The 21,329-nt window shown below is 39.7% G+C and overlaps 2 protein-coding genes and 1 pseudogene across 2 annotated transcripts in view; 2 read left to right on the forward strand and 1 right to left on the reverse strand.

Annotated features, from left to right (window-relative positions):
• Window positions 1-21,329, reverse strand: part of LOC139105754 (major facilitator superfamily domain-containing protein 6-A-like) — a 148,585-nt gene that overhangs the window by 32,184 nt on the left and 95,072 nt on the right. Inside the window, exons 4-7 of the mRNA XM_070662025.1 lie at window positions 16,514-16,704; window positions 14,645-14,781; window positions 10,486-10,601; window positions 10,134-10,376 (exon numbers count right to left, since the gene is read on the reverse strand). Of these exons, the coding sequence (XP_070518126.1) occupies window positions 10,134-10,376; window positions 10,486-10,601; window positions 14,645-14,781; window positions 16,514-16,704 (687 nt within the window). The remainder of the gene's footprint in view (window positions 1-10,133; window positions 10,377-10,485; window positions 10,602-14,644; window positions 14,782-16,513; window positions 16,705-21,329) is intronic.
• LOC139105752 (uncharacterized) lies at window positions 13,134-14,188 on the forward strand. The gene has a single exon (XM_070662024.1). It carries the CDS (start codon window positions 13,395-13,397, stop codon window positions 14,169-14,171), a length of 777 nt encoding a protein of 258 aa, XP_070518125.1. The 5' UTR covers window positions 13,134-13,394; the 3' UTR covers window positions 14,172-14,188.
• On the forward strand, window positions 18,331-21,295 carry LOC139105535 (uncharacterized; annotated as a pseudogene).

The following is a 21,329-nucleotide window of genomic DNA, read 5'->3' on the forward strand; positions in this document are numbered from 1 at the left end:
AGAAAAAGAAAAAATAGGAATGATAAAGTGCAATGTTATCATAAAAAGAATAAAGATAAAGAAAGGAGAGGTAGAGGGTATGAAAGGACAAGTCGAGGAATTAATAAAAGAGTTATGGCTATAAGCCACAATGACTGAACCAACCTACAGACCCCGCACCGCAACCACCACCGATCGCCCACGAATTCAGCGTGGTCTCGTCCACTCTTTTAATTAACGCGGGCCGACCAACCACCCGCGGCGTGTAGCGCGGACCGCCGTAGCTAGTAACACGGGCCGACCGGCCGCCCGTACTGCGTACCGCCACAGACCGCCCGGGAGAGGGTTTTCCTCACTCTTGGGCCATCGGGTATATAAGCCGGTCCAAACGCGAGAGAAGCACCTTTTCCTCGCTGGAGAGCACTTAGCAACCGATCCTCCAGGACTTGGGCGCTCTCAAGCCTTCCTCGACCGGGCTCACCTGGCTCTCGAAACCGACCCGCTACCTCCAGGACTAGGGCGCTCCCGAGCCTGTCCTCGACCGGGTTCACCCGGCCTTCGTAACCGCTACCCCCAGGACTCGGGCGCTCCCGGCCTCCGACATTTTCACCACCGAGACTCGGGCGCTCCAGAGCCTCTCCTCGATCAAACTACCTCCGGCTCCGAGTACTCGCCGCGCCGCGACCGCGAGATTCCGCCCGTACGTCACGGTCTAAGCGGTCCACCTTGTACTCCGCGCCGCCGACTCGTGACCGCGTACCTTTGTCCGTGCGACACGGCCGGAAAGGCCCACTCTGTACACCGCGCTGCTGACTCGCGACCGCGTATCTCTGTCCGTGCGACACGGCCTAAACGGTCCACTTTGTACCCCGCGCTGCCGACTCGCGACCGCGTACCTCTGTCCGTGCGACACGGCCTAAACGGCCCTCTTTATACACCGCGCTGCCGACTCGCGATCGCGTATTTCTGTCCGTGCGTCACGGCCTGGTCGGCCCAACCTGTACATAGTTCGTAAGACATTTAGAAAGACGACTCTCAGTGGTAATCTCGCTCTTAAATTTCTGTTTACTTTAACCTTTTGTAAAATACTTTAATCTTTGGTTACTCTCTTTTGCTGTATATTATTTTGATTACTTTTATTTTGATTGTTATAATAAATTACTTTATTTTGTACGTTATTCGCGTCTCGGTTCTTTGACTCGTACCCCGGTTCCTGACGAGCTTTCCACCGACAAAATCACCGCGTTACAGAGTTAGGAGTAAATGCAAAGGTAGAGGAGGTTAGAAAAATAGAAAGAATTAACAGAGGGGGTTATGGTATGGTATGGGTAAGATTTGAAAATTTTAAAGAAAAACTAGATGTGATGAAGGAAAAAGGAAAACTGAAGAACAGGAAGGAATGGATAAGTGATGATTTAACGATATATGAAAGAAAGGTAGAATGGAAGATAAACCTGGAAGCAGAGAAATTAAAGAAAGAAGGAAAAAAGTAAAGATTGGTTACATGAAATTATGGGTGGAGAATATACTGTGGATCTGGGATAATGTGAAAGAAGAACTTGTGGAGTTAAAGTTGAGAGGGGTAGAAAAAAATAAAATTAAAGTGGAAAAAGAGGCTGAAGAAAAGAAAAAAAAGGAGGTTTTTTAAATGTGTGCGGGGAAGGGGGGGAGAAAAAGATAATAAAATAAAAAAAGGAGAAGAGAAGAATACCGAAAATAAAGAGTCTAAAAAGATAATTATAGATGATAAGAAGAGTAATTTTAAGAAAAAAAGAAAAGAGAGAAGAATTTTTAAAATAAGATTTTGGAACGTAGCGGAAATTTTGAATAAGGTTGAAGAGTTTTGGAAGGGAATTAAAGAATGGGATGTTGTTTGTTTGATGGAAACGTGGTTACAAGAAAAGGGTTGGGACAGAGTGAAAAAAAAAATGCCAAAAGGATATAAGTGGAAATGTATAAAGGCTTTAAAGAAGAATAAATTGGGGAGAACTATGGGGCGCATGTTGGTGGGTTGTTAATTTGAATTGGAGGAAGATATGGAGATAATAATAAATGAAGAAAAAGGATTAGTTTTATTAATAATTTTTTGGTATGGAGAATAGTAGAATGTAGCGGGAGTGTATACAGGGTGTTTGATTTAAGGTTTCCTTCCCGGTAACTGTAGATAGATATCGGGAATACGAATCGAAAAGTTAGATATCATTTAGTAAAATTCGTAACCGTTACCGAGTAAGAAATTACTGAATTTTGACAAATTGGCACGGAGCATATAATAAGTCGGACGCGGCAGGTAAGAGCGGGTAAGCCTTAGGGAGAAAATGGGGGTAAAACATCGCGCGACAATTGTGGGGTGGGGGTGGGAGAAGTCAACGCGTGGTGTGATAGACAATTGTTGCGCGGCGTTTCACCCCCGTTTTCTCCCTAAGGCCCACCCGCTCTCACCTGCCACGCCCGACTTATTATGTGCTCCGCGCCAATTCGTCAAAATTCAGTAATTTCTTACTCGGTAACGGTTCCAATTTTTACTAAATAATATCTGACTTTTCGATTTGTATTCCCGATATCTATCTACAGTTACTGGGAAGAAAACCTTAATTCAAACACCCTGTATAAATAGAAATTTTGAAAATACAATAGAAAAATTGAAAGTTTGGATGAAGGACAGAAAGGAGAAAGAAGCATTGTGGGGGAATTTTAATGTAAGGACTGGAAAGGAAGGAGCAGGGATAAAGAAAAATTTGACAGAAGAAGTAAAAAAAGATAAAAGATGTTCAAAAGATGTAAAGATAAATGGAGAATGGAGAAAATTATATAGAATTTTAGGAGAAGTAGGATGGGAAATCTTTAACGGAAACATAGAAGGGGATGAAAAAGGAGAATGGACATATAAGGGAAGTAGAGGTAACTCAGTAATAGATTATATAATTGGAAATGAAGAAACAAGAGAGAGAGAATGATAAGTTTATTTGTTGGAGATGAGATGGATTCAGACCATCACCCGCTGATTGTACAGATTGAAGGGGAAAAATAGAGGAAATGGAATTGGAAGAGGAAGAATGACAAAAAAATTTGTAGACTGAAGTGGACAGAGGAGGAAAAAACGAATTTTAAGAAAAAATATGGAGAAAGGAAAAGTGAAGCAGATGGAGAAAAAACAAATTGGATAAAATTAGAAGATAGAATTGACTAAGTGAAAAAGGTTATGAATAAGGAAACAAAGGAAGAGGAAAAAAGTAAAGGGGAACAAGCAATGGAAGCACAGTGGAATAATAAATGTAAAAATTATAAAAAAAAAGTTAAGAAAGTATGAAAACAATGGAGGGAAAAGGAAGGAGAAAATGAGGATTATAGAAAAATTAAAAAGGAATATTAAGAACTGTGTGAGAAAAAAAGAAGAAAGAACAAAAAAGATGGGAAAATGAAATAGAGAAAGTAAGGTCAGAAGGGGATGTATGGAAAATAGTTAATAGAGGAAGAATAAGAAAGAAGGGAATTAATGAAGATATTAAAATAAAAGAATGAGATGAGCATTTTAGGAAATTACTGGGAGGAGTGAAATGGAGAGTGGTGAGAAAAGAAAAATCAAGGAAATCAGAAAAGGAAGAGAAGAAGATTAAATTGAGAAATCTGAGAATCTTGTAATGAGAAATCTGAAAGGAGGAAAGGCATCAGAAAGTGATGGTATAGAGAATGAGGTATGGAAGTGGAGGTATGGAATGAGGGAGGAGATGAAATAAAGAAGGAATTATGGGAGATATGTAAAAAAGTTTGGAAAGAAGAAGAGATACCACAGGAGTGGAGGGAAGGAACGGTTATACCAATTGTTAAAAAAGGAAAGTGAGAGAAAATGGAAGTATACAGGGGAATAACATTAACACAGACAACGTACTAAGTATATGCAGCGGTACTGGCAGAGAAATTAAAAAAAGATATGGAAGAAAAAAGTATTTTGCCAGATAGTCAGGCGGGTTTTAGAAAAGATATGGGAACGATAGATCAAGTGTATATCTTAAATTATCTTAAGAATAAGAAATTAGAAGAAAAGGAGGAAAGATGATAATAACTTTTATAGACATGAAAGCGGTGTTTGATTCGGTAGACAGGGATAAATTAATAAGTGCTATGAGAAAAAGAAGAGTAGAAAAGAGTGAAAAGATGCGAGGAAATTTTAGGGGTAACAATAAGCAAAGTTGAAATTGGTAAAAAGAAGGGCGAAAGATTTTGAACAGCTCCCAAGTTTGTTTACGCTGTTAATTGTGGATTTATATGATGAATTGGAAAAAGGGGCCTGGGGGGGGGGGTAAGAGTCAAAGGAAAAAAATTTTACTCACTGACGTATGCGGACGACATTGCAATAGTTGCGGAAACGAGGTGGGTATGGTTTGAATGTTAAAGAATTTGGAAAAATATACAGATGAAAAGGGATTGGAAGTAAACGTAGATAAAACTAAGATAATGAGGTGTCGGAAAAAAAAGGGAAAGTGGAAAAAAAAATGACATGGATATGGAAATGAAATGAGATAGAAGAGGTAAAAAGTTTCAAGTATTTGGGATACATTATGATGGCAAATGGAGATAAAAAAACAAGTGAGAGATAAATGTAAGAGAGCTGCGGCAGTTATGGGAAAGGTTTGGAGTATTGAAAAAAGAAGATTTGAAAGAGACTGGTCTAGTAGAATTTGGTTGTTTGATAAATTGGTGTGGTCGGTTGCGAGTTATGGGGTAGAGATTTGAGGGTGGAAAGAAAAAAAGGAAATAGAAAGTTTGCAAGAAAGGTTTTTAAGATGGGTGGTTGGAGTTAAAAGATATGTACCGGGTTATATGGTGAGAGACGAATTGCAGAGAGAAAAGTTAAAAGGGATAATGGGAAGAAAAGCATGGGGATATGAGAAAAGACTAAAGAATGACAAAGGAGATGCATTAGCAAGGTGGTATTGGGAAAAAATGAAGGAAAGAGCGAAAACTGGGAAGGTGGAAGAGAGATGGGAATTGGAAAAAAAAAAGTTTTTTGCAGAATTAGGCTGGGAAATAAAGAAAGTAGAAAAAATGAGGAAGAAAGGAGAAATGAGGGGAGAAGAGATGGTGGAGAGAGCAAAAAGTTTGCAAAGAGAGGAAAGATGGGGGATGCAAGATGGAGAATGAAGGATTGAGAAAGATTGGGGAAACAAGATTTAATAAAATATACTAAAGAATAAAAGGGGAAGGAATTCCGGGTTATTTAAAAACGGGTTGGAAGAAAGAAAGATGGCGAAGAATAGCAAAATTTAGACTTGGGAACAATATGAAAGGGAATTTGTATTGGAATAACGAAGAAAATAGGAAATGTAGAATTTGTAAAGAGGAAGATGAGACATGGGAGCACACGTGGTCGAGATGTGCGAGTTGAGGGGATGAAAAGGGATGGGAAGAGGCGGTAGAGGATATCTTAAGTGAAGACGAGAAGGGGGAGTGTTGGTTAAAAATGTTGGAAGAGGTAAGGGAAGGGGCGAGTGTGTCTGAATGTAAAAATGATAGAGATGATTAAAGTATGGATGAAGAAAAAGCGTCGGAAGTGGGGGTTCTGGAATAAATGAAGAATGTTGTGTGTGATAATAGTATGTATAGTACAAGGGTGGTGTCTCTCTCTCTCTCTCTCTCTCTCTCTCTCTCTCTCTCTCTCTCTCTCTCTCTCTCTCTCTCTCTCTCTCTCTCTCTCTCTCTCTCTCTCTCTCTCTCTCTCTCTCTCTCTCTCTCTCTCTCTCTCTCTCTCTCTCTCTCTCTCTCTCTCTCTCTCTCTCTCTCTCTCTCTCTCTCTCTCTCTCTCTCTCTCTCTCTCTCTCTCTCTCTCTCTCTCTCTCTCTCTCTCTCTCTCTCTCTCTCTCTCTCTCTCTCTCTCTCTCTCTCTCTCTCTCTCTCTCTCTCTCTCTCTCTCTCTCTCTCTCTCTCTCTCTCTCTCTCTCTCTCTCTCTCTCTCTCTCTCTCTCTCTCTCTCTCTCTCTCTCTCTCTCTCTCTCTCTCTCTCTCTCTCTCTCTCTCTCTCTCTCTCTCTCTCTCTCTCTCTCTCTCTCTCTCTCTCTCTCTCTCTCTCTCTCTCTCTCTCTCTCTCTCTCTCTCTCTCTCTCTCTCTCTCTCTCTCTCTCTCTCTCTCTCTCTCTCTCTCTCTCTCTCTCTCTCTCTCTCTCTCTCTCTCTCTCTCTCTCTCTCTCTCTCTCTCTCTCTCTCTCTCTCTCTCTCTCTCTCTCTCTCTCTCTCTCTCTCTCTCTCTCTCTCTCTCTCTCTCTCTCTCTCTCTCTCTCTCTCTCTCTCTCTCTCTCTCTCTCTCTCTCTCTCTCTCTCTCTCTCTCTCTCTCTCTCTCTCTCTCTCTCTCTCTCTCTCTCTCTCTCTCTCTCTCTCTCTCTCTCTCTCTCTCTCTCTCTCTCTCTCTCTCTCTCTCTCTCTCTCTCTCTCTCTCTCTCTCTCTCTCTCTCTCTCTCTCTCTCTCTCTCTCTCTCTCTCTCTCTCTCTCTCTCTCTCTCTCTCTCTCTCTCTCTCTCTCTCTCTCTCTCTCTCTCTCTCTCTCTCTCTCTCTCTCTCTCTCTCTCTCTCTCTCTCTCTCTCTCTCTCTCTCTCTCTCTCTCTCTCTCTCTCTCTCTCTCTCTCTCTCTCTCTCTCTCTCTCTCTCTCTCTCTCTCTCTCTCTCTCTCTCTCTCTCTCTCTCTCTCTCTCTCTCTCTCTCTCTCTCTCTCTCTCTCTCTCTCTCTCTCTCTCTCTCTCTCTCTCTCTCTCTCTCTCTCTCTCTCTCTCTCTCTCTCTCTCTCTCTCTCTCTCTCTCTCTCTCTCTCTCTCTCTCTCTCTCTCTCTCTCTCTCTCTCTCGCGTGCAATGAATGTTAAGCTAAATATATGATTGATTGAATTATATGGTTGATGTAGTAATTTTTGTAGAAAACATGGTAATGACTTGTTATATATTATTCGTTATATGGTTTGTAGTATGTTTAGTAGTTCTTCTTTGTAGGAAATTGATATTGATAATTGTTGATTTGATGCTTTGTTTCGATTTTAGTAGTTTATGTAGTACTTATTGTTTTTAATTATAGAATTTATTTTTTGTAACTGGAGCGGAGGTCTGGGTGTACCCCGCAAGGAAATAAACACCATTATATATATAGAAGAAAAATTATGTTGTGTTATCTTACGAGAAACATGTTATTTACTTTAGAAGACAAAATAAAGGTGTTTGTAGAAGTAAGAAGATTTTTTATAGAATTGCTAATGTTTGTTACAATGACTTCCGACGAATGTTTATTCGGGATCCATTTTTTATAAAAAGTTATAATGATTTATTTGACATTTTTGAGTTTGTTCTTGGTGTTTAGTAAATTTCGAAAGAGACAGTCCAAAATGAGTAATTTTTTGAAAGAAGTGTTTTTTCTCTTTATAAATTTTTTGAAAAATTAAAAAATGTTAAAGAAAAAAAAAATTTTAATTTCTTTAAAATTTTAAAAAGGTATTTTCTAATAAAATAATTGCTAATAATTGTGATAGTGTCAAGTATAAAATAAATGTCAAAAAGGTGGAGAAGAAAAAAACTCAGAAACTGGGGTAAGGAGGTCCAAAAAACAGTAAGTGTGGAAACAATTGAACAAACTGAAATCTGAAAGTGAGTAAATGTGTTTGTATTACAGTTGTACAGCGCGTAAAAAAAAATATATGTGAGGTGTCCACGCACGATCCATAGACTAGACCATTCATATCTCCTCGTACATATTCAATGCATCTATGATTAATGGATGGAAAGAGAGTAAAAAGGTGGCAGCTGTTACGTAATGTGCGACGTAACTATGTCTCTCCTATCTTTGCATATCGCACGGTCCGAAAACCGTTTTCCTTGCGAGACACGCAACTTGTAACGGTAGCGTTTTGCCGTGTCGCGGGGTTCGCCGGATGGAGGCTCGCCGGAGCCAGAGTTCGTTGAGACGGCGGTAGGTTGGGCGGCTATTCGTGGTCTGGACCGAGGTTGCTCGGGCTGGCCCGAGGGGCAGCGGTCGGGAGCGCCCGACCGCGGCAGTGCCGGCGACCGGCTGTCGCGCGGCGGATCCGTTACCGGACGGGAGCGCCCGTCCGGGAAATCGGGTGAGGACGCGAAGTGCCCTGGAGGTGGCGGCCGTCGGGAGCGCCCGACGGCGGCGATGCCGGGACCTGATAGTCGTGCGGCAGGCTCTAGACTTGGACGGAAGCACCCGTCCAAGAGAACCAAAGCTTGTCCGGGATAACCCGGAGGGCGGCAGTCGGGAGCGCCCGACCGCGGCGGTGTCGTCGGCGGCGCGCCGTACGACGGATCCTAGGGCCTGGACGGGAGCGCCCGTCCAGGGGATCTCGGTGTGGCACTGAATGCCCTGGAGGCGGCGGCAGTCGGGAGCGCCCGACCGCGGCGGTGTCGTCGGCGGTGTGCCGTACGATAGATCCTACGGCCTGGACGGGAGCGCCCGTCCAGGGGATCTCGGTGGTCCGGACTACCCGGGGGCGCCGGCGGTGTCCGGTCGCCTCGGTGGTGGAGCCTCGGGAGCGCCCGAGGTCTCCAGGAACCTGAAGTTACTCTGCCTTGGGAGCGCCCAAAGCAGCGGAAGACTCTCACCGGGAGCGCCCGGGGACGACTCGGGAGCGCCCGAGTCGGAGAGTACTAGAGAGAGAGCTTCGGGAGCCCGAAGCCTATCGGATCTGGAGGACTAGTGTTCGTGACGAGGATTCGGAACGGACAAGGTACTTGCTCTGCCGCGAGCTCGGCTTATATAGCCGCCGAGATGAGAGTGGGGGAGTTCCCACTCTTACCTCGGCGGCGTGCGCCATCGTCGGGCCGGTGGTCGCCCGCCGAACCTTGCTTGGCGCGTTCGGTCCTGTTCGGGTCGGTGTTTGCCCTCAGGGACGGCGTCTGCTGTCTAGTGGCGGGGCCTAAGCCCTCGCCACAAACTTATGAGTCAGAGGGTCTCGTTTTTCTCCGCGCCGAGCGCGACATAATGCCACAATCGCTATGCCCTACACTCATATGTTCTCATACACGATTAATGCATTTATTGTAACAAGATGCAACCGAGCATCTCGTTTCAGTAAAGATCGATCGGGCTGCCGGACCGACCATCGCTCGGCAAAAAACGGGGTGCGTCTTAAATCTTGTTAATACTTTCAAGCCGTGACAACCGAACAATTGAGCCCCAAGTGGTGAGCGGCTAAGTCCTGCATCAAACTTAGCCATGAATAACCGGAAATGATCGAATGCGTTGGTAGCGTCAAATTTCGATAACGCCGACCCGCACTGCATTGAGTGCTTCGATACCATCGGCTATCGCGTAAGGGAAACAACTCTTCGTCCCGATTACTCCAAATTTTGTTTCTTACAGATAAAAAAGCAGGATCCGGAGGAAATCGACACTTTTGATCCGTCAATCAAAGAGCCGCTATGATACCGTTCTTGGCCCGCTGTCCTGACACACCAGCACTTCCTAAAGCTGCATCAGTATTGGGGTAGTGTTCCAAAATACCCGCCGCTGCCGAAGTGTACTTCATCTCTGTTAGGCGTTTCTGGTTATTGGTCGACTTTCTGGCCCCGAATCTTTTCTGGCAATAGCGCGCGCCATTCATTTGGTCCATTCACCGATTCCTCTTACATGGCACGATTTATCGGAGTGGAGTGTTCTCTATCTTGGTCGATAATTTTCGGCGGTCTGCCACGACGTGTGCGATTCCCCCGTAAAAGTGCATCACAAATCAGGCATCATCGCATAATTTTATGCGGGTAATCGCACCGCGTTCCGCTATTGCCAACGCCGCCAGCTCTGCATTATCGGCACGCGCCGTTCAGTTGTTGCATAAACACATAGAAACACCTTGTGCTCTATGTATAACTATGTAAAACGCAGGTGTTACATTGTATTTACTGTATGGAGAAATCGAGTAAGAGTGATAACTGCCGTGTGATGTTTGGCGCGTTATCCTCCTTTCCCACAATCTGTAAATACGTGAACCCCGTCTCTCCCCACGCAATGCATTACTTCAAGTTGTATACCCTCCACGCACATGAAATTCTCTTTCGATTCTGCGTCCTTTCAGCGTTCCAGGGTTTGGTATTGTTATGTATATATGTAAGTGTTTGTCTTTTAACTTAGAATAGTTCATGATAAATGTAATCATAAATCTCACCAAAACCATCAGTAAATCCTTGCACTAAACCTTGAAAAGTAGCTGAAGCACCGGGTGGTGCTATTACACTTGCGTAAGCTACTATCAATGTTAAGCAGAGCGCACACGTTGGTCCATTTAAGAATTCTATCGAAAGTATCCACCACGGCGTAGGCGACAAAGATATTAATCCTAAGCGAAGCGCAAAACATATCAAGCAGAATATAAAAGTATAATCATATCCAAGCTTTTCCAATATTTTTCCTGAAAAGAGTTAAAAATATAATTACAAAAAATTTAATTATATTTTATATTCTTTGTATTTTATTTTACTTTTATATAACAAATTATAATGAGACGTAACTAATATTACCAGAAAAAAAGAGAAATACTATTTCACCACCGAAAGTTTGTATTGCTATGATTAAACCTTCTATTAATTTAATGTTGCTTATATAACCAGTTTCAACAGCGAGATCTTCTACATACCTATAATAAAGTTATATTACCGTAGATATACTAAGGGAAGGTGGGGCACATAGTGACATGGGCACATAGTGACAAAACATCATCTACAGTTGTTTATTCAATCGTCTTAACAATCCCATGCATGAACATGAAGTTTTAGGCGTGTAATATAATTTGTCAATAAGATAGTGGCTTAGAGACGAAAAATACGTAGCATTGTAGACGTTAAAGTTTTAGTTCGCCGAAATTAGGTTAGATTAACGTTTTAAACAATTGTGAAATACTAAAATTTTCATATTAATTAAAAACATAAATTAAATTGCTGGTTACGATTATTGAATGTTTGGACAAATTAATTAATAAAGGAAATTAAATATTTTAAACTGTAACGAAAGGAATATAATAACACGCGACCTTGTTAAGATGCCGATGATCGCGAAAGTAAGAACATTGTAAAATGAAATAAATACGAGCAAACAAAGGCAATGATAAACAACGGTAATAAACAAAACTAAAAACCGACACTCGCAAACGAATAATAATAAAACGATCTAACAAAAAACGTTTAAATTTAACGGACGAACGGTAACAAATTACCGACGAAAAACACCTTTGTTAACGCGCGTATAAAAGGATGTAATTTTAAGAGCGCGAACAGTTCGCATAGTTTGTCACGAATAAGAACATATAATTATTTTGTCAATCCGACTACGTGAGGACGATCGCTGACCTGTGGCGATCCAAACTGACGGGTCAAGCTCAGAGTATTGGACCGATTGCTCAATTCTAATAAAAATCGGTGTTCCACGAGGACGACGCTGAGGCTATTTAATTGAAATTAACATCCCATCAATTTCCTCGCGAGACCGAGTCGTCAGGTGACAACGAAACATTAAATTTAGATATTTTTTGTGCTTTTACTATGCATAGCAAAATTTTTAGAGTTACAGGATAATTTTTTAAGCTCTTATAATGTTTATTAATGTTTAAGGCAGATAGTGACAGTTCTTGACGGGGTACATAGTGACAGTGGACTACAAAAATAATTTTTAGAAATATGTTAAAAGATTTGAAATGCTAATTAGTTTTGTCACCGTTGCGGGGGCAGCACCTCGTGGCCGATCACCGGCGACAGATCGATATCGATCTGTCGTTCGATATTTTGCCTCCGATTCTCGAAGGCGTTGCCGGCTCGAGTATCTCAGTGTTCACTCAGCTGTGCCTAGCATCGTCTCGTGTGCAACGAAGCTCTTTGTGCAACTCTAGAAGATTCTCATAGAAGGACTCATCAGGAAGACTCAAGCCATTGTCTACAGTGCAACTCAGCCAATGCATCTTCGCCGTGTGCAAAATTCGACGAACTGACTGGCAGACATCATCCTGCAGCACGAGGCGTGTTGAACCTCGTGCTCAGTTACTCAAAGGACTTCGCAGCGTCTTAGCTTCAAGATTTATATAATTTTGCTTGCAGTTTAAACTCAGTGCAGACTCTAACAAGACTCTCAACTCAACCGTGAACTCAGTGAAACTCATCATAAACTCAGTGCGGATCTCACCGGGCGAGCACGTGCTCACCGCGTGCCGCCGCGTGGCTCTAAATCGAAGGACTTCCATCCGCCTTTTCGTACAATCTCAAACCGGCCACGACCGCGTACCATCCCCGCGGCGTTTTTGTATAAATTCATTTCTGTAATTCTCATTTAATTTTTGCAATACTCATTTTAATACAAAATATATTGCTGAATATTTCAATTATGTTTGTTAAATGTTAAAAATTATTAATAAATATTTATATAATATTTATTAATATTGTTTATTAATATTATTATTAATATTAATTACCAAATAATTAAAATTTATTAATAAGAAAATAATTTAAAAAAAATTATTAATTACAACAATATGGTGAGAAATTATAAAAAAAATAGACAGAAAAATAACAAGCCTTGATAAACTTGACGCTGCCGTCGAGCTTTTAAAGGCAGAATGGACTATCAGAAAAATTGTTTTACATCTAGGCATAAACCGTCTAACATTGCATCGTGTTTATTCAAAATTAAAAGAAAATCCTGATTCTCTTGAACCCCTATAATTTAAGTTATCAATCTAGATGTATTTTCACTGAAAAAGGAGAAAAGATTATTGCTCAATATTGCACACAAGTATCTCAAATGGGTTATGGGTTAACAGTTAATATGGCAAGAGAGCTAACTTGGCAAGTTGCAGTACAAAATAACATATCTATACCTAAAAATTGGGAAAAGGAATGTAAAGCCGGAATAAATTGGTTTTTCGGTATTGGTTTTAAATGTTTTTTAATTTTTTTTTATTTTTTGGTTTTTTTAATTTTTTGAGTTTTTTAAGATTGAATTTACGTATTGGTTTTTTGGTTTTTCTGCATTAATATTATAATAGATTTTAAGAAACGTCATCCCATTATTTCAATAAGAATCTCAAAAGCCTGTGATGTTGCAAGGGCAATGGTCTTCAACAAATATAATGTTAAAGAATATTTCAAAAAATTGGAAGAAGTACTTTTAAGAAATAATTCATTCAGAGATGGATTTCGGATTTACAACTTAGATGAAACGTGCACTTCAACTGTTTAAAACCAAAAAAAAATTATTTTACTAAAAGGCACAAAACAAATTCACCAAATAAAAGGTACAGATAGAGGTATATCGGTAACAATATATGTTATTATTGACGCTTATGGTGTTGTTTTGCCTCCTGTACTTACATTTCCCCAAAGGAAACGTATATTAGATAAATGCGTTTCCTAGATCGCTTGGTTTAGGAAATAAAAAAAGATATATGACAAAAGAAACCTTTTTTCACGTTATGGAGCACTTCATTAAATGCACTGACTCTTTGAAACAAAATTCTGCTCTTTTGTTATTGGATAATACGGGAACTTATTTTTCTATAAAAACTTTAAATCTTGCAAGATATAATGACGTGGTAATATTTACATTTCCTCTTCACTGCACTCATAAGCTTCAGCCTTCAGACGTAGGAATCTGCGGCCCATTTAAGACCCAATACAATAATGCAATTAATTCGTATCTTATGAGTAATCCTGATAGTCCTACATTATACCGCATAGCTGATTTTGTCAAAGAGGCACTTTGCAAAGCAGCAATTCCTCATAATATTATAGAAAGTTTTGAAACAACTGAAATATTTCCATTCAACAAAAATATATTTAACGAGAGTGATTTTATTATAGCTAGCGTAACAAAAAAGGCTGATCTTTCCAGAATAAATTCCATTTCCTCTCTTGTAACGACACCTGCTAACATTTGTGTTAATATCACTGAAAAAGAAATTAACACAAATAAACCTAATCTCAAATGTACTATCGATGAACGCTCATTTTCTTTCTTCTCAAGTGAGCTTTCTTTTCGTGGTCCTGCAGATATTCGAGGTTTTTTGAAAGTAAATCAACAAAAAAATAAACGAAAAAATAAAAAACGCAAAGGCAGATGCATGATAGCGATAAATATGGATGAAATAGATAAAATAATGGAACATGAAAAAGAACAAGAACTAAAGAAAAATAAAACCGAAGAGAGAAAAGGACAGAGATAAGAAAAAGCAATAGAGACTAAAGAAAAGCAAAAAAGAAAGAAAAAAACGAAAGTTCCTGTTGTATTAAAATAAATCTTTTATCTTGTCGTGTTAACCATTTTTAATTTGTTTCTATTAAAATAAATCATATTTACAGTTTAAACATTTCGTAATATTCTGCAGTTTCTAATTTTAATAACAAAATAAAAGTTGTCAATATTTGCCTCGCACGATGTTACTATTTATGTACCCCAGTCTGGGGCACATAGTAACAAATATTGAGGTTATTTTGACAGTGTATATTTTTTAAATACGACTTGTGTTATTGACGCAAATAGACAGATTATGTTTAAAAAGGCCAAAAGAAAGTATATCTGTAAAAAATATTTCACTGCCAACTTAAAAACTGGTTCTATCAACGAATTTCCCAAAACAGTCACTTTGTGCCCCACCATCTTTTACTAACATATTTTGAAATATAAATAAAAATTTACCAAAATAAAAAATTACGAATAATACCATTTAGAATGCCAAAAATTGTAACAAAACACAAAAATATCACAACAGATTTTGATTTTATAAGGGTAAATACATCTTTAACTATTGTTGTTGATTTTAATTTAAATGGGACCTGTAACATAAATATAATTCATTATAAATGTTGTGACGTGGCGGCTTCCGCTGCTTCGTCGCAGCTCCCCGCGACCGTCACAAAGGCGTAGCGGCGCCGCGAAAATTTGCAATAAAGAGGAGAGCGAGGAGGGGCTGCGGAAATCTCCGGGGGTTTTATCTTTAATTGGGAAACCAGAACTAACGATCGCGATTTTGCGTGTTATGATTGCTACCGTATGTCGCCGAGACGGTGGGTTGTCCTGGCCGAGGAGGAGCGAGAGGAGCGGACCATAGGCGGAGGCGCACACTTCCACAAAAAGGGGTGACCGGATACGGGCCCGGGATGGGAGGCCACCCATCCCGAGAACCGTGGAGGAGGCTTGCCGCCTACACATTTCGACGCCGAAGACCACCTGCGGGAGAGTGGGTGCGACAACGAACTATCCGAAATCCGCGCCAACCGGCTAGTACCGATAGGGCCCTGTGAGGGCAGCGGCTCTCGCGGGAAATCGGCGGCGTGGCGCGCGGAAAAATCCGCGAGACGCGAGAGTGGGGATACGCCGGGCCTCGTGCCGAAAATTCGCGCGGTCCTCGCTCTCTTCCGTGTCGACCGGCGTTACGGGCGTACGATAGAAAAATATTGGCGAGCGAGCGCGAGAGCGAGGGCCAGAGCGAGAGCGAGAGCGAGAGAGTGCGAGCGTGCCAGAACGAGACTGAGGGGAGATCGCGAGGCGACCCGGCGAAATGTTATCGGTGAGATCTTCCACCCGCACTGCGGAATTATTATATTGTACGGCCCTCCGCCTCCCGGGGAGACCGACGCGGCTTTAGACGACACCCGGCCACATAGAGCGGGCACGTGGTCCTGTTAATTTTCCCCGGTTGATCGTTGTCATGAGACTAGTACTTAACGTTAGAAAGTGGCAATCTACGGGCGTCTGAAGGCCGGTGACGGGACCCCGCGGGAGACACCGACCCGATTTATTTGTGCTAACAATTGTAATAATTTGCGAGACTGTCGTACCCCGCGTCCACACGGAGAGCCCTCGGCAGCGGCCGAGGTCGGGAACTGAAACCCCGCAATTTCGTTGACGACAGGCGAGTTTTCGCGTAAACTCTTTCGCCGCGGTGTCCCGTGGAGGCACGTCGCGTGCAAGGGAGACGCGTGGCCGGCATCACAACATCCAGGGCCGACGCGAGAAGATTTCACTCTCGTGCGCTTATTCTAATTTTTGTTATTTTTTTTTTTGATATAATTGTTTGTTCCGTTGAATCTAATAAACGGATCCTCTGTTTATGGTCGTGTCCGCGTACGTCTTATTTTGTGTCGTCGTTCCCGTTTGTCCGAGAATTCCGCGCGCTATACCCCGCCCCTCTCCGTTCGGATGGGCTAGCCCCCGCGCGTGACGGCGATTCGGATTCGGTAAGAATTGTCGAGGACCGGATAACAAGTACGAGATAAAGATCGGCACGGCGAGGCCCGTGCCTGGCGCCCAAAATTCGTGTTCGTGCAAGATTCCGCCGTCCCGCGCCGGAATACGGCCGAAGTACCGCGACCCCTCCTCCCTCCCTACCCCTCGTGGCACGTCGGTGCACGGATTTTTCGTCCGTGCACGGTCGTCCCTTTTTGTTCACGACTCTCTCTCCTCCGGGAGGAGAGACTAATAATAAGAATTATCGTGACAATGTATAAAATAAAAATTCTTTATATCACATCTTTGATTAATTTCTAAGTTCTTAATGTATACAACCTTTAATTTTATACAGCAAATTATGTCAATACAAGTAAATGTCACTGCAATAAATATTGACGGTATATAAGATTTGTAGGCTTCTTCTTGTGACAACAAATCTACTGTGTACCCAGCTAAAAACGCTGCCGCACCAAAACCAATTGTACCCCAAACTCGCTGTTTACCGTATTTCAACTGATTATTTTCTCCTGAAGAAGTAAATGTTAATTAAAAAAAATATTTTTTTTGTATATTATTATTTAATATTTATTAAAATTACGGAATTAAATATTGATAATAGGTAGTGCTTATGCAAAGTCTTGTGTTACATAAAATATCTAAAGAACACAGTTAATTAAAAGTTAAAATAAATACATTTTAAATAAAAATTATTTTACTCAAGGTATTGTGTTGTGAGCCGTGCACGACCGTAATTTATAAATTTAAGAAGTTGTAACGATCTGTGACTCATTCGGGAAATCTGGTAAAGAACATTTAGCTGCCGTGTACCGTCCACTCGTCCGGCAGAGCTACGTGGCTTAAAGCGCTCCGCACCCTTTCTTAAAACATTCAATTAGCAGAGCCTACGAACGACGAACCGTCGCTACTGCTAAATCCATTTCCACGCCCGCAAAAACGCGTTCGGGGTTAGTCAAAAAGGGTCGACGACGGTTAACAACATATTTTGCTTTAGGTTCGTAGCGAATGTCACGATACTAGTTGTCGCTATCCGGGAGAAAGATCCGTCGCACAGAATCTCTTGCGTACGCAGAAAACACACGCACACGCACACGCACAGGCACACGCACACAGTCGATCACAAAATGATTCAGACACTAGTGAATGTTGACTTTCAATATTTATATTATAAATATATGTACAAGGCACAACGAAAATATATTACATAATGTTATGTTACGCTACAGAGAAATAACCCAGTAAACATTGGATATTTTATATATATACATAGCGTATCCATAATATAAAAAAAATATCATGTATGTATTATGTTCATTTGTATAATATACAGAAATGTATATACATTCATAAATATTCATACGATATCGTATAGACATACGTGAAATGTATATGCGTGTCGGAGAACATCCAAAATATACATAGAATATACGCCATGTATATTCCACATATATACATCGAATTTATATACATACGACGTACATGAATATACATAAATGTATATTCATCCATGTACGTCGTATGTATATAGATTCGATGTATATATGTGGAATATACATGGCGTATATTCTATGTATATTTTGATGTTCTCGACACGCATATACATTTCACGTATGTCCATACGATATTGTATGGATATGCGTGGTATGTATACGCGACTGGTCATCGTAGCATTATATATATATATATATATATATATATATATATATATATATATATATATATATATATATATGTATATAATATATATATATATATTTGCAAAAAAAATGAAAAAATGAAACAAACGTGCCGTTTAAGTCTAGCACGTCATTGCATTGTTCACACATCGCGCGCCACTGTCGCGCACGCAGAAAGTGGCACCTTTATCGATTATGTATTGACCCAAGATCCCTACTCTTTCTTTCACTGCGCAGTCTCTTGTGCAAATCGTGAGCAAGTTTTGACACGTGCTGATTACTCTTGCCACTTCGAGTTTCATACGTATATTGTCTACAAGTTTATTAGCGACTTGTATAATAAGTTGTTTGGAGATACATAAATTTGTATTGCGCTCATTTGGGAGACGGCCAAGCATGGACGCGATTGGTTTCCCTTCCTACAAGCGAGGGATTGGCCGATTGAGAAACTCACACCAAGAACGTATGTATGTGAGAAAATGGTCGCCGAGTCGCCGAGAAGAAACGACGTAGTGAGTGGCAGTGAGTGAGTTTGCGTGCATAAAATAATCAAATATAGTTAAAAAGCCAAAGTACGTACACACGTGGGTGTCGAGTGTGGCAGGTCTCGCAGCCAGCCTTTTTTCATCCCTCTCAAGGAGTGGAACGCGCGGAGGAACAGGCAAAGCCTCGTTCCTTCTGCCTGGCCGCAAGCGCCAACGTGGGCAAGAAGACGAAGGCCACGAGGGGCCTTCGTTCCCCTTGTCTGAGCGCCGCAAGAGCGTAGTGATTGTTCTCACAGTGCAATAGTTATACGAACGCCGTAAGTGCGAATTGTGAATATTAAGGACGCCGTTAGAGCGATATTCGACAGAGCAACCAGTGCGAGAAGGACGCCGCTAGTGCGCATGACGACCGAGCTGTGCGACAAGAACGCCGTTAGAGCGATATTCGACCTTGCCGTCAGGGCGACCTACGAGGAGGCTGTCTGAAAAGGACAGCAAGTGCAAATAAAGCCGAGCCTATTTGATAAAGAAATTTAGTTTGCCGATCAGGTAACGAGGCGTAAAATATTTATCTGCAATATAATAATTCACAAGTTTATTTCCAGCTTTAATCTTGGCTCTTCTTTCAGGAAGGAAAACTTTATTTCTAACCTAACATAAGTTCACTTCTGGAATAAGTGAATGTTTTATCTAGTCGAAGATACGTGTGAAACACAAGCTATTGTGTATCGTGACCAAAAATTTTGATGGGCCTGTAAGTATTATATATATTTTTACGTTTGCGTATGCATTTGTGTGTGATATATTATGTCGTCTTGTTGATATATGTATGTGTGTGCATGTTTGACTCAGGAATTACAGCTTACGTAAAAAAAGATACTCTTTTTATGGTTTACGTGTTTTCTCTAATTTCTGTGAAAGGGAATACTAACGATAAATTTAAGAAACAGTGTAAAACAGAGTCAACTTTTTTCAACGTGAGTTCCATCTTTTTTTAATATGCAGTCAAGATATAATAAATATGTAGTTCTCCCAATTTTTTTATGTGTGTTTCTTTTCAGCGCTCATATGCTTTACATGTTTACAAGCGTTATTTTATTAATAACTTTGAGTGAAGAATGAAACAATTCCGATTAAACTTATTAGCATAACACTTACAGTGTGTGAGCATACAAAAGAAACACCGTCTTTATCTTATTGCTATATTTTTTATTTTAATGTAGCTTATTGAAAAAATAGAATATATAAAATTATTATAGAATGCCCTGGCTCGTAGTTAAATTTTATTTAGAAAATACTGTTGAAGCTGTACCAAGAAACTGGTATTGTGAGGAAACCTAAGCCTGTTATTGGCCACCAAAAACTTACAGTAATGTTTCTATTGAAGAAAAAATAAGAAATCAGGACTCTCCAAATCATTCATTGTGGAAAACCTATCCTGCTGTAATTTTGGGACAATATGGTAAGCTTCTTTTAATTGAAAATGTTTGATTGAAAATATTCATAATTATAATCTATTAAAATTGTTATTTATTTTAGATAATTTAGACATTGCTAACAAAAAAGCTAATAAAGCTAAAACTACTAATGAACTTTCTTCTCATAACGAAAATATTGAAAAGAAATGTAAACGCAAAAAGAAAAGAAATAAGAAACGTCAAACTGTACAAAATTTCGACACTGATACATTATTTAATAATAACTCGAAAGATGGAAATACTTACTCTACTATATCTATACTAACAAGTTCAAGAATAACGAGTGGTAAATATTTTGTGTTGTGTTTTTTGCGTTTTGTAGGCATCTAAATAATATTAGAAATATAACATGTAAGTAATTTTCTTTAGACAACTTTGCTATTTATTTCTTTCTAGGTGTTACAAATGTAATATCAGCTACGAACTCAGAATCAGTTGCAATAAGCGAGGATGCTTTTTCAAAATACCAGTCGTTAAATTCAAGTAAATAAATTATATTTGTATAATAATGTTATTTTTAATATATTGTATAAACTTTAAATAATGTATATACCTGTTACGTTTTTTATTTATATTATATATTAGTAACTAATAGTTGGTTTTTATATTTCAGAATATTTTGAGGAAATGTTGAAGCAAATAAACTTATTACATTTAAAAGTTAACGATATATTAGATAGCATCAATATTATTGTTAAAAGTAGAAGAATAGACACCGAAACTGTTAATAATGATAGATATCAATCAGAAGTTTTAAAGATCATACATTTGTTTCCGATGAATGAAGAATCCTTAACTGAAGTAGAAAATTGGATTAACGCATCAGTAGATAATAAAGCAGCATTGGTATGAATAAAAATCCTATGAATAGAAATCCTAATTTTTATATGTATTTTCATGTGTAATAATAACTAATTTTAAATATTTAAAAATTTAGAATTTTATATTGATTTTTCTGTAATATTTACTTAAAATTTTTTTATATTTAAGACTGAAGAGCTGAGTCGTATAGGAGGATCTAACTTAAAAGAGTTAATTAAAAGAATAATGTATAGAATATTATTGAACGAAGTTGGAATGCTATACTCTTGGGAAGGTGCAAAGAAGAAAAAAACATTAAAAAATTTAAACATTGCTGCTGTTATCTTAGGTAAAGGTTAAATTGAATAAATAGGGTAAAATTTCGAATAATCGCACAAATAAAAAATTCTATGATTATTTTATGATAAAATATATATTATTAATTTTTTGGAAATTTTTTTTAGATGTTGTTCGTAAATCTTTTAAATTTCAAAACGCCACTGAACTTGAGGCCATAAATCATATAAAATCTTGGCTTGTTAGAAGTAAGGATCGATATATTAATTCACAAAAAAAGACTGGCCAAATTCAATTCAATATTCAAGATCAAGATCAAGATCTATCCAACATTCACGACCTAGTGTAACCCAACACTCATGACACGGATACATAGCCATTTGGATTTATATAAAAT

Source organism: Cardiocondyla obscurior, linkage group LG09 (genome assembly GCF_019399895.1).
Source record: "Cardiocondyla obscurior isolate alpha-2009 linkage group LG09, Cobs3.1, whole genome shotgun sequence".
NCBI classification, from domain to species: domain Eukaryota; kingdom Metazoa; phylum Arthropoda; class Insecta; order Hymenoptera; family Formicidae; genus Cardiocondyla; species Cardiocondyla obscurior.